The 12,474-nt window shown below is 43.3% G+C and overlaps 2 protein-coding genes across 2 annotated transcripts; both read left to right on the top strand.

The window, feature by feature from the left end:
• Positions 1–243: 243 nt before the first annotated feature.
• Positions 244–3,874, top strand: LOC139351363 (E3 ubiquitin/ISG15 ligase TRIM25-like). The gene is made up of 7 exons (XM_070993222.1): positions 244–490; positions 1,151–1,534; positions 1,698–1,793; positions 1,940–2,173; positions 2,456–2,612; positions 2,698–2,757; positions 2,862–3,874. The coding sequence occupies exons 1-7, from the start codon at positions 254–256 to the stop codon at positions 3,416–3,418; spliced, it is 1,725 nt and encodes a 574-aa protein (XP_070849323.1). The 5' UTR covers positions 244–253; the 3' UTR covers positions 3,419–3,874.
• Positions 3,875–8,442: 4,568 nt separating this feature from the next.
• LOC139351368 (GTPase IMAP family member 5-like) lies at positions 8,443–11,792 on the top strand. The gene is made up of 5 exons (XM_070993228.1): positions 8,443–8,542; positions 9,198–9,431; positions 9,590–9,808; positions 10,155–10,224; positions 10,493–11,792. The coding sequence occupies exons 2-5, from the start codon at positions 9,219–9,221 to the stop codon at positions 11,602–11,604; spliced, it is 1,614 nt and encodes a 537-aa protein (XP_070849329.1). The 5' UTR covers positions 8,443–8,542; positions 9,198–9,218; the 3' UTR covers positions 11,605–11,792.
• The last annotated feature ends 682 nt before the right edge of the window (positions 11,793–12,474 follow it).

The following is a 12,474-nucleotide window of genomic DNA, read 5'->3' as shown; positions in this document are numbered from 1 at the left end:
TATTGCTACTTTACACCTGGATAAAACTTGCAGTAACTAAATACACCAATCTAGAACTAACCATGAACTGGCAACTGAATAGAAAGTAGTTTTTTCAAGGCACATGTGTAGCTTGTTTGTGCTCACAATGGAGGAGCTGTGCTCTTGAAAGCCCACCCCCCACCCCCCACCCCACACACTGTGTGAACCCTGCCCACTAAAAGAGAAACGAAACTTACCAAGACTCTTCCCTGTCTCAGTGAAGCACATCAAAATGGCTGAGCGGCAGCCGCAGAAACGTGGTGCTTTGGATCAGAATCAGTTCTGCTGTTCAGTGTGTTTGGACCTGCTAACAGAGCCTGTCACTCTTCCCTGTGGACACAGTTACTGCAAGAGCTGTATTAAAGGATGCTGGGACCAAGAGAAGCAGAAAGGAAAGTACAGCTGCCCTCAGTGCAGGGAGACCTTCAGTCCGAGGCCTCAGCTGAGGAGGAACAACATGCTGGCTGAGGTAAAGCACACCAAGAAGTGCTGGCAGAAACAGTGTAGAGGTGGTCAGAGTGTTGGAGGTAGTTAGGTGAGAAATACTTGAATGGCCGCCTTCTCAGTGTGGTCCATCAAAAGCCAAATATGTGAGTGAGTTTAACTATAACACATTTAAAATTTTTATTATCAAAAAAACTGAACTCTCTTTAATACATTGGTGTCACTATTTTGACTACATCTGTCAAAATATAGTATGTTATAATATGTTTGAAGTAGCAATATAAGTGAAATTTGTAATAAGGACTCAGATTGAATTTTTTTTTTTTTTTTTTTTTACACCACGTGGCCATAAGCATTTCACTTTGTGGTTCATAACACTTGAAACTTGTAAAAGAAAAAAAATTATCTTCTCTGCCTGCTTAAACCATGCGAATTACTATACAAACTGAATTTCTATTTTAAATAATTTACAAACATTTTTTAAACCACCCAACCAACACGTGCTTGTTTTTAACACACGTGGTGGCCAAAATCGGTGGGTATTCCACCAGTCGGTCTGACTGCAGTAGCAGGATGCATTTAAATGGCTGTAAGTGGTCAGGAGTCAACAAATACTCCTGTGCAAGTCCTTTTGTCCTGTATGTCATGAAATCGAAAGTATTTCTCACCACCTTCCCTTCTGCAGGTTGTGGAGACGTTAAAGAAGTCGAGCACCCAGCAGGCCTCTCCTCATGCTGCTGCTGCTGATGTGGACTGTGCCGGCCCAGCAGATGTTCCCTGTGATTTCTGCTCTGAGAACAAACCCAAGAGAGCCAGGATGTCCTGCCTGACGTGTCTGGCATCTTACTGTCCAGCTCACATCAAGCCTCACCACAGTGTCCCTGTGCTGAAGACACATCAGCTGGTCTCTGCTACAGTCCCACTGCAGGACAAGATGTGCACGAAGCACAACAAGCTGATGGAGGTCTACTGCCAGACAGACAAGAAGTGTATCTGCTATCTGTGCATTGTAGATGAGCATAAGACGCACCAAACGGTGTCAGTTGCAGCACAGAGGGCTGTGGAACAGGTACAACGACCACCGATTCCTAAAGAGTTTGGATGCTGTGTAAAATGTAAATAAGAACAGAATGCAGTGAAAATGAACTTGGTTTTAGTGACAGAGATTCCACAAAAGTCCACTTTCAAATTCAATCCTGTTTTTATTCTGACTTTCCAACACTTTCTTTCAGAAACAGCTGCTTGTGAATCAGAAGGAAGTCCAGAAGAGCTACAAGAAGCGGGAGGAGGATCTGAAGAAGCTGGTCCAAGCTATGATGGATTTCAAGGTATGGAAATTAGACTTCAGTATTTGATCCTTGTCTGTGTTGACCGTGGTGTGCTTATAAACCACCACTGTGTCAAAAATAAAAAATCTGAACTTAAATATAAGATAATTTAAAAAGAAAAATCTTGATTTTCTTTGTATGAACAGAAGGGAAGCCAGACTACACTGAAGACCAGTGACAAGCTCTTTGATGAGCTGATCTCCTCCATAAAGAAAAAACGCTCGTTGGTGAAGGATCTAATGAAAGCTCAGGAGAAGACTGCCATCGCTCAGGCTGAAAAGCTGCAGGCGCAGCTGGGGGAAGAGATCACCAAGCTGAGGGCAAGAGACACTGAACTGCGACAGCTTTCTCATATGGACGACCACATCCACTTCATTCAGGTACCAGACAGGAGCTGCACTCACTCACTCTGTTGAAGTTTAAAGCTGCTCAACAGTGACATCTGCTGGCCACACCTGACAGTGCAACATATTATGACCACACTGGAATATCAAGTTTTCATTTTGTTACAACTTCATTGAAAGCTCGCTGGTGATGTATTCTTTGGACCAGGAAGTTTGGCAAATGAAGGAAACTGACCTCAAATACACTACATTGTATATGTTTTTATATACAGTAAATATTGTGCTAGTAACATTTTTTGTTTTTATTTCTGTCCTCAGAGTTTCAGGTCCCTCTCCTCCTCCTGTCCAGACTTAAGTCCTGCTCCTGTTGTTTGTCCTCCAAATTCATTCAAGACTCTGACTGACTGCTTGTCTAAGCTGGGCGAGGACGTAGAGAGCCTCCTGAACAACGCATGGCCCAGGATCACTGCCACAGGTACCTGACACAAATCTACAAATCCAGGGTCATATAGTGGTTTTATTCACATCCAGTGATATTTAGGACTTTTCTTTTTTGTTAGTGTCTACCATAGATGTTGTGCCGCCACCTGTGCCAAAGACCAGAGAAGAGTTTTTACGCTGTGAGTAAAACACTTAGTTCCATAATATACCAGCACATTAATAATGAACCGAATCTTAAGAGGCTGATGTTAATATAGTTTTTTCTGTTTCGCTCTTCTGTCAGACTGCTGTCCTCTAACACTGGATCAGAACTCAGTCTGCGGGGAATTGTCCATTTCACAAGAATACCGGCGGGTGACGAGTGAAGATTCTTTCAAGTCTATACCGCATACGTATGATAAAAATTATGGTCTCTACAAAAGACAACGAAGCCTTGTGAGGATCGGCCGGGTCTTGTGCAGAGAAGGTTTGTCACAGCGATGTTACTGGGAGGTCACATTTTCTGGTTGTACTTGGTCTGTGGCAGTGTCATACAACATCGACGGCCAAGATTTTGGAAATAGTAACAAGTTGTGGAGTTTGGACTGCTCCCCTGATGGTTACTCCTTCCGACACAACTCAGCAACCAGAACAGTGTCAGGCCCTCGATCCTCCACCATCGGAGTGTACCTGGATTATCACTCAGGCACTCTGTCCTTTTACAGCATCTCTGGCACGATGACTCTGCTTCATAAAGAAAGCACCACGTTCACTCAGCCTCTCTATCCTGGCCTCATGCTCAGGGATTATTCATCCCAGTCAACTCGTGGATATTATGCACAACTGGTCAAGTTATGGTGATAAAACATACATTGGGGTGTTTTTGTGTGTGTGTGTGCTTCTGTTGATCAGGCTTTAATTGGCTCTCCAATATAACTGGATACCCCCGGCCTGTGTTGAGATGCACTCAGTTTCCAGTTTACATTTAGAAAATAAAACCAATACAGACTAATGCAGCAGTCCTGTAATAAATCCAACCTTTGGGAAGACTTGAGGTGATTCAACCGAGTGGCCAGTTTGGAGGCTGCGGTTTGTTGTGCTGTTTGACCTGTGTTATGTTTCTATTATTTACTCAACTTATGTAAGATTTTAGATTAGACACTTGTATCCCACTATATAGGCTATTCCCACTCTCCTCTATTCCATATTGCCTGGATGTACAACTCAGATTTTGGCTTCAAGAGGGTGAGCAACATGCATGCTCCACAAAGCTTTGTCTTGATGCACATTTTTTGGATAATAAATTCGCTTCAGGATAATAAAAGACTGCATGGACTGAATTTTTTTGCTGTTTCTTTGACAGGATGCTGATTAGATTAAAGAAGCAAGCTTAGGTAAAAATAAGGAAGAAAGAAATGTGCTGCCAAGACCTTAATATCTAATGTCAGGTTTGACGTAAGCGATCACAGCTCTGAGTCATGTCGTCTGAAACACTCTGAAGTGTTTATTCATTAGAGGTGTGACAGGCAGTTGCGCCTGTCTTGGGTGTAACCGACTGCAAACATACGTAGGATAACATGACGACATGCTGAACATTTCTCTTTCTGTGAACTACCTTCTGATGAGGGCTTTTTCCTTCATGCACAGCCCACTGGACACATAAAACATGAATATTTCCTTGAGTGTGAGGCAGTTTATATGTCCAATTTGTGGCACAGTGCTCATCCATGTATTGATTTAATGAAGTTAAAGAAAAGAAAAAGAAATATTTCAAGGAAAAAAGTTGGTCGATTTTGTTCATAGCCTTAAAAGAATATATCAGTGGAGATTGTTGAACACAAAAATAAAGAATTTAATGCAAATATTAACTAAACACAAAGGCTGGAGTGTTTATTTTTTTTTGTTATCAAATTGCTTGTATTATGTTTTATACTTGGATGAGTCATAATGTCAGTGTTTTTATGCTTGACAGTAATGTTAGTTTTCACCCGCTTGGTTAAGTTTCGTTTTCGGTTCCAGCCCCTTCGGCTGCGCGCTCCAAATAAGACACTCAGTACGTAAGATTTACAGACTCATCCGGTCACAAGAGCAAAATCATGAGCGATAACTACCAATATCCCGTCTTCTTCGAGTGCCCCGGGGTGCTCGGGGGGCAGATGAAGAAAATGGAAAATTATTTCCGTATTCGCCGTAAATCAGACGGAGGGGAGTGCGGACCGGTGAGGAGCGTGGATGAGAAAACCTTCAGCGTGGCCTTTAAACACCAGAGAGGTAAGTCAGAAAACACCGGCCATTACTGATCAGCTGATGTTTTGTTGTGATCCGCAACTCATATGCGTGTGATGTTTGTGCCAGGCGTCAATTTGCGCAAAATGTGCATAACGAGAGGGTCAAAGGTAACAAACAGCTGTAACTGGAATTGTTTACGTACATGTTGTGTTTAAAAAGTGTCTGACAATGTCCTTGTTATGTAATCGTACATGTAATCGCAAACGTGCTTTATCTTGATTAAAAAAGGGGCTATATTTCATTTTTAATTGATATTTTCAGAATGATTAAACGTTTTCCAATAACAGTATGAACAGTATGACTGTTCAAGCCAATTTAGACTACAACAGTGGAGAAATAACCATTTAATTCGCTCTGTTACTGACATAAATGCTGTTTTTTTTAATCACAGCTGTGAAAGGTGGGTGCAGATAAAAGACACCTTTTTTTTTTAACACTTAGCTAAACCTTGAACTGGTTCTTCTTTCATTCCCACAACTTTCAATAACACAATGTGTGTAAACACAGTGACAGACAACAGAAATGTGCTGTAAGCATGTATGTTATTGTTAACTGACCTTTACATTGAAAAACTAACTTCCAGTTTTATTAAACTAAACTGCTGCCCCATGGATTATGTAGTTATATTAATGTATGTTTCTTAATATAATACCAAGAATAAATAAAGCCATTACTCTTGTTTTGGGGAGGTCTGCGCTTCCCTTTTGCAAATACACCAGCAGTTATTCAACAGGACAATTTTTGAATGGAGTTTGGTGTGGAGTTCTCTTAGCTTCTTACCCTGACTCCTTGCATTTTATGTTGGTGCAATATGCCATGCACATTTTAATAAATACTGTAACACACAGTGTGACTGCATTAGTGACGAGGTGAAAGAAATGCTGGTTGTTACTGTAGAGGGACAAAAGAAAGACCTGTTACTATCCTTCAGATGGTGACTCCTGACAGTTCAACCTGATTTGATTATACTGAAATGCCAAATCAGGATGTGTTAAAGTACAAAATAATCTATCCGCTGATCACAGGTATGATGCATGAAACAATAAGCATAACTTGGCATAAAAAAGACTGCTGTGATCCTGAACAGCTTTCCAGGTAAAGCACTAGGTGTGATGCATCTCTCATAACGTCTCACTTTCAAAGAACACAGCGGGAGGCCTAACTGAGGAGGTCCCACAGACTCAGTGGGAATTTTGTGATTGGCTCCTAAACCGAGACATCCTTAAGTTTCATTTTCCAGGGAAAGTGAAACTCATATCAGTGCTGCCAGAAATAGTTTTCAAGGAGCTGAAATTCTTGAATAGGTGTGTCCTGCATGTCGCAAAGAAATCCACTGCAAGTAAAATTCCAGTTTCCATCACTGCAATATTTCCCACTGAATAGTTGCGGAGTAGAAGTATAAAGTAGCATATAGCCTATAGCTCAGCTGGTAGGGTGTGCGTCCCATGTATTGAGGCTGGTGGTCCTCTGCAGTGACCGCAGGTTTGACTCCCGCCATGATATTTCCTGTCATCTCTTCAGCTGTCACTGTCATAAAGGCTAACCCCCCCCCCCCAAAAAAAAATAAAATAAGGAAAGACAGAGGATAAAACAAACCCAGTTTTGCCCTACATTAGGTATTATCCTATTCCCTTCCTTATTTTCTACCAACAATTGACAGGAAAAGAGAAAAAGCCTGAGGTTTGTCTCAAAGAGCAGCAATTCATTTATTTAAAACTCACAACTGCTAATGTCACTCTTGTTTTAACGTCACTGTCTTAGATCAGCAGGCAGTGCTGCAGAGATCTGAGCATGTTGTGGATGGTCTTCGGTTCATTGTACGAGGCAGCCTGGAACCTCGCACCTCCTCTCCCATCACGACCTCCACTGGTAGCCAGGATTTTACAGCTCCAGCACAGGTTAGCACAAAATAATTATGTAAAGCCAACGAGGCTATATAGTGCATCATAAACGCTGTACATTCATGCATATTATCATTATATGATAGGAAGGACTTTGTTTTATTGGGGAAAAAACAAATTTAACTGTTGTTATTTGGATATCTCTTTTCAACAGAGCCCACAGTCTAGTCCTGTCTCAACACTGCCACCACGTGTTGAAGAATACGAACTGCATCTCGATTCTTACCTCATACATTACTTGAAGGACTGCCCAAAAGCTGGAAAGAACCTAGAGAGAGAACTCGCTTCCGTGTCCTGCTCTGCCCAGCTTTATCCAGAGGAGGAGAGGATTTTAGTCCGGAGTTTCGCTCAACCTGGTGCTTTAGATGAAGTTCGAAATTGTAAAGCTGAGGTAGACAAACTCTTGGGTAGCTACACGTGCCACTATGAGATGGACCCTCTCAAAATCAAGGCTTTGCTTCAGTCCTGCAGCTCTCATCAGACCACAGAGGAGGTGAAAGTGTACAGTGAGGTCGGGATGGCTGTTGTGGTCGGGGAATGTTCTCAGGTGAGGGCTGCATTGATGAATGTAGAGGACAGGTTAGGCTTAAGTGAGAAGCAAAACTGTATTTTTCGACTGGGCGAAGCCAAGCTCCGTCTCCTCTGGAAAGAGATAGAGCACAGTTTGGGACGAGATTTTCCAGGAGTGAAGGTGATGCAGGGAGATGTAGGTCAGCTAGTTTTGGAAGGTTCTGTGGAGGAGATTCGTAAGGCTGCAGATTGGATCTCTGACAAGGAGAATTTAGTGTTAGAAAGGAAAGTTTCTGACATAAGCCCACATGTTTTTGCCTTCTTAAAGAAGGCTAATGCAGGACCAGGGGTGCTAGGTGCCTTTTTAGGGATTGGTGACAAGGTGGAAATAGAGCTACAAGACACAGAGTTGCGTTTCTTCAGCCTCTCAGCTGATGATCTGGATGACACAGAAACAAAACTGCAAGAAAAATTCAAGGAAGTCAAGATTGAAGTGAGTGAAGCTCTGGGTGAAGCAAACACAACAGGCGGCTGTTGCAGCCGTCGTGACGGTATCCAGGTGCGGGTATGTCAGGGTGACATCAGCAAACAGCATGCTGATGCCCTGGTTAACGATGCCAATGAAGATCTGGACCACAGTGGAGGTGTTGCTGCTGCACTGAGCAAAGCAGGTGGTCCTGAAGTACAGAGTGAGAGCAATACCTTAGTAAAGTATTATGGGAAAATTCCTGTAGGTGATGTGGTAGTGACCACAGGGGGGAACTTAAACTGCAAGAAACTGCTGCATGCTGTTGGGCCTGTAGGTGGAAAAGTGGGTGGCAGAGAAAAGATCTTACTGGTAAAAGCTGTCCAGTCTGCTCTAAATGTATCAGAAATCATGAAGTTTCAGTCCATAGCCATTCCTTGTATCAGCTCAGGGACATCCGGTGTTCCTGTCACTGTGTGCTCTGAGGCTATTGTTACTGCTGTAAAAGAGTTTACCCGTCAACAAGGGCAAAGTCTGAGCAGAATCATCCTGATCGATAACAGACAAGAAGTGGTGATGGCCATGCGCGAAGCGTATCAGAGGCTTTTCCTGGGTGTAAGTACCGGAAACGGTGCACCAAGGGATTTGGTGGAGAGCTCCAGCTGCGAAGGCGCAAACGACGCGCCGGGCAAGAAACAGAAGACGGCGTCCTGGGAGTTCCAGAGGGATGCATCTGCTCAAACAAAAGGAGCCACTGCTGGAGCTCCTGGAGATGGTGTCCATCTGGAGATCATTCGTGGAACCATTGAGACCCAGCAGGTAAGAAACCTTTCTGAGATTTTAAGGAAATGTATCAACCCTGTTCAGACTAGATCTTATCTTCTTGTCTCTTTTATACTGAAGGTTAAGAACAACTCAGAGTTATTAATATGTGGGATACTTGCATGAGTGCTTTTCCATATGACAGGCAGGGATTATAGAGGGCCTGTTTAAGGAACGGTGATGACTGTCAGGAGCTCCAACATTACACGAAGCCACTGAAAGCTAAATATTGTTTGACTCTTTTGCTGCTTGCTTGATCAATAAGTTTACTGAACGACGAAGCTCAGTTGCAACCTAAACTATATTTTTAGTCTATTTTCTAAATTGATTGTGTGTTGGACTCTGAACACTGCTAAAACAGGGGTGACCTGCACTCATTCCTGTGCTTGAATCCATCCAGTGTAGACGAATATGGAACACTCAAGCTGCTGTAGCTGCTATGCTAACATGCTGCTTCCATCACATGGGCTGCATACACGCTGTATTAGAGTTTGGCCTCAAGTATAGCCTGTTAGCAAGGGAGACGTGAATATGGCAATCAATAAGATGAGATGTTTTTTTAAGAGGTAAACTTTTATTTCTTCCTGTGGGTGTCAGCTGATTTTAACTGTGGAGTATCCAACTCCCACCACAACTCCTGTTCTCCTCCCAGGTGGATGCTGTGGTATCACCCATGGTTGGCCACAATCCTCTCTCAACCACTGTAGGAAACATCTTGTTCAAGATGGTCGGACCTCAGCTGACTTCAAAGTTCAGACAGGAAGCAGGGGGAGAAATGCCTGGTGACGCAGTCCTCGTGGAGGACTTGCCTGAACTTCCATCTAATGCAGTGTTCTTCCTCAACCTCGTTCCCTATGATGATGACCAAGATGGAACTGCAGTCCAGGTGAAAGACTGGAGGAGTGTTTACAGTTCTCTCTTCACTTTTTGAGTCTGTGTGTGGGATGACTTGTCAGAAGCTGTGTTCCCTGCTGCTTCTCTGCACCTTAATACAATATTTTCCATGTCTTGCATTAAAAATCATTGAATTCTGACCTTTTCCAGGTTCTGAAACTGTCCATCAACAATGTCCTAACTTCCTGCGAGAACAGAGGGTTCAGATCTGTTGCTTTCCCTGTACTCGGGGCTGCTCTGCATTTTCCTCAAAGCATGGTGGCCACGGTGCTTCTGGAGGAAGTTCATGCGTTCGAACAGAACCGAGACAACAGAACATCACTGCTGGTCCGCATCGTCATACACCCCAATGACGAAGAGTCTAGTGAGGTAATGGAAAATACATTGTAACATAAACACTGAATGAAACTCTGGAGTGTTCAAGTTGCACAAAATATAGTGACCTATAGAAATTTGTGTGAAGTTGTAGTTCAACCAGTAGTGCAGACTTCACTCACCTGACTGCCCTGTATAAAATAACGCAAATGCCAAATCTAGTTACACAAAATGATTACTGCCTTAAATGTACGGTTGAAAGTTGTTGGAGTAAAGAAGTGGTTTAATGAGTTGTACTTTAAAACTGTTGAGCAATAAAGAGCAGCACACACTGTCTGCATTAGGTGAGCATATACTGGAATTGGTATTAAATCATACATATACTTCTTTGTCTCTGCAGGTCTTCAAGTCTGCCCAGGAAACTTTCCAACTGAAGAGATTGACAAAAGATGCTCACCAACCAGACCAAGGTGTGTATAGATATTATATGACAGCAAAGAATTTGAAATCAGTCCCACGGCATCCATTTTCATGTTTCTATTAAGTGCATTTGTTAATTATTTGCACTACAAGTGACTGTTATAATGTATAGTTCACCATGTTAAAATGTTTTTTTTCTTTTTTAATATTTCACTTTATCATTTTCAACCAAAATTACTCTTAAAAGCTAATAGCTAAAGAAAGCAAACAAACAAGAAAAAGTGCACAAATATTCTTAACAGATTCATTCTCTTCCAGTGTCAACTACAAAAAGGATCGTCCTGCTGGGAAAAACTGGAGCTGGGAAAAGCAACCTGGCTAACACCATACTGGGAGAGACGTTATTCTCCACAAACGATTCTCCCAACTCTGGAACAAGTGGATGTCAAGCAGAAACTAAATCTGTCAATGGAAGAAGCGTCACTTTGATCGACACTCCTGGTTTCTTTGACACAGGCAGATCTGAGGAGGAGGTGAAGCCTGAGATTGTGAGGTGTATCACAGAGTGCGCTCCTGGGCCTCATGCTTTTCTCATCGTGCTTAAAGTGGAGAAATTCACAGAGCAGGAGCAGGACGTCATCAGCAAAATATGCAACTTTTTTTCTGAAGATGCTCTCAAATATGCTGCTATCGTCTTCACTCATGGTGACCAGCTCCAAAAAGGTATGACAATTGAGGAGTTTGTCAGTCAGAATAATAATCTGAACCATCTGGTGAAGAAGTGTGGAGGTCGGTGCCACGTTGTTGATAATAAATACTGGAAGGACAGCAAGCCGAATGACTACAGAAGCAACCAGTTCCAGCGGGAGGCCCTACTCAACACAATAGACAAGATTGTGGCAGAAAACAATGGAGGCCATTACATCAGTAATATGCTACTAGCAGTGGAGAAAGTCATACAGAAAGAGGAAGATGAGATAAGACGGTCATCAGGAAATATGCCAGTGGAAGAGATCAGAAAACAGGCTAAAAGCTTAGTGTCTCAGAAGCTTCTGATCCAGCTGTCAGGTACTGCGACAGGAGTGTTGCTAGGATGTTTTTTTGGTGTGAGAGAGATTATTGGATTAGCTCAGCAACACTCTGCAACTTTACGGAAACTTGTGACAAGAATGCCAGCAGTTGGAGGTCCAGCTGCAGTCGCAATGGGAGGTACAGAAGCAGCAGGACTGACAGCCACCGCGGTGGTGGCAGGTGTGTCTGTAGCTGGCTCGGCCACAGTGGGAGGAATACTAGGTGGTATTGTGGGATTCAATGCAGCTGAGGGAGCAGAAACGCCATGGGATGCAGCACACAGGGCAGCTAAAGCTGTCATGACCAGTGGAAAAAATTCTTTTAAACCTTTGCCACTTGGGGGCAGCAAAACAACATGACAGCAGACATCAGGATTCATCTGGAAGTGAATGTTTAATAGACATACACTTTGCTCTCAGCTGGTTGTGTCAGCACCAGTTCTAGAGGGGAATTCCTGTGGCGCATAGCTGCTAAATACTCCGATGTGTGCAAAAGCCAACCACTAACTTTGAGTGTCTGCCGTTTGGTGATGAGGATCAGGTATTCTACAATGGCATTAGCGGCTGCCTGCAGAGGCTAGAAACAAGGTTGATAAGAGTTAGTGGGCTAGAAAACCAAAACAGTGAGCTTAAAGAGGATAAAAAACTCCACAGAGCTGACATCTTTGTGGGTTTGACACTTGTGCCACATTTCCACTAGCGCGGCTCGACTCTACTCTACCCGGTTGTTTTGTGTTTCCATTAGGGATAGTACCTGGTACCCGATACTATTTTTAGTACCTGCTCTGGCAAGGTTCCAAGCGAGTAGAAGCGATACTATATGTGTGACGTCAACAGCCTGTCGGCCACTGATTGGCTGGAGAGTGTCTTCACTGGTCTGTGACGTCCAACACCGGAAAAACAATCCCGCCCCCTCCATTGTAACGCCGGGCAACAGCAACCGCTGACTTTATTCTTTATTCTCACTTGAGGGAAATGGCTGCTCGTAAAATATCACCGTGGTCCGTCGATGAGGTCCAGACTTTTCTGGGTTTGGTGGCAGATCGGCACTGTTTGCGTCGCGTACAAATTAACGTCATGGCAGTTTCGTGCAGCCGTGGTATGACGACCCCGCCTACGTTGAGGAGGTACTATGAAGTACTCAATTGTAATGGAAACTCAACCAAACCGAGTAGAGTAGAGTAGAACCGAGTCGAGTAGAGCTGGAACTGTGTAATGGAAATGCGCCAG

Source organism: Chaetodon trifascialis, chromosome 23 (assembly GCF_039877785.1).
Source record: "Chaetodon trifascialis isolate fChaTrf1 chromosome 23, fChaTrf1.hap1, whole genome shotgun sequence".
In the NCBI taxonomy this organism is placed as follows: Eukaryota; Metazoa; Chordata; class Actinopteri; order Chaetodontiformes; family Chaetodontidae; genus Chaetodon; species Chaetodon trifascialis.
The sequence above is the reverse complement of the archived record's forward strand: the minus strand, read 5'-3'. Positions and strand labels throughout refer to the sequence as shown.

Excerpts from the sequence above, each read along its gene's own strand:
- LOC139351363 (XM_070993222.1), top strand. The coding sequence starts at position 254 with ATGGCTGAGCGGCAGCCGCAGAAACGTGGTGCTTTGGATCAGAATCAG. Across the intron at positions 491-1,150 it reads GGAACAACATGCTGGCTGAG|GTTGTGGAGACGTTAAAGAA; the intron begins GTAAAGCACACC and ends TCCCTTCTGCAG. Across the intron at positions 1,794-1,939 it reads AAGCTATGATGGATTTCAAG|AAGGGAAGCCAGACTACACT; the intron begins GTATGGAAATTA and ends TTGTATGAACAG.
- LOC139351368 (XM_070993228.1), top strand. The coding sequence starts at position 9,219 with ATGGTTGGCCACAATCCTCTCTCAACCACTGTAGGAAACATCTTGTTC. Across the intron at positions 9,432-9,589 it reads AAGATGGAACTGCAGTCCAG|GTTCTGAAACTGTCCATCAA; the intron begins GTGAAAGACTGG and ends GACCTTTTCCAG. Across the intron at positions 9,809-10,154 it reads ATGACGAAGAGTCTAGTGAG|GTCTTCAAGTCTGCCCAGGA; the intron begins GTAATGGAAAAT and ends TTGTCTCTGCAG.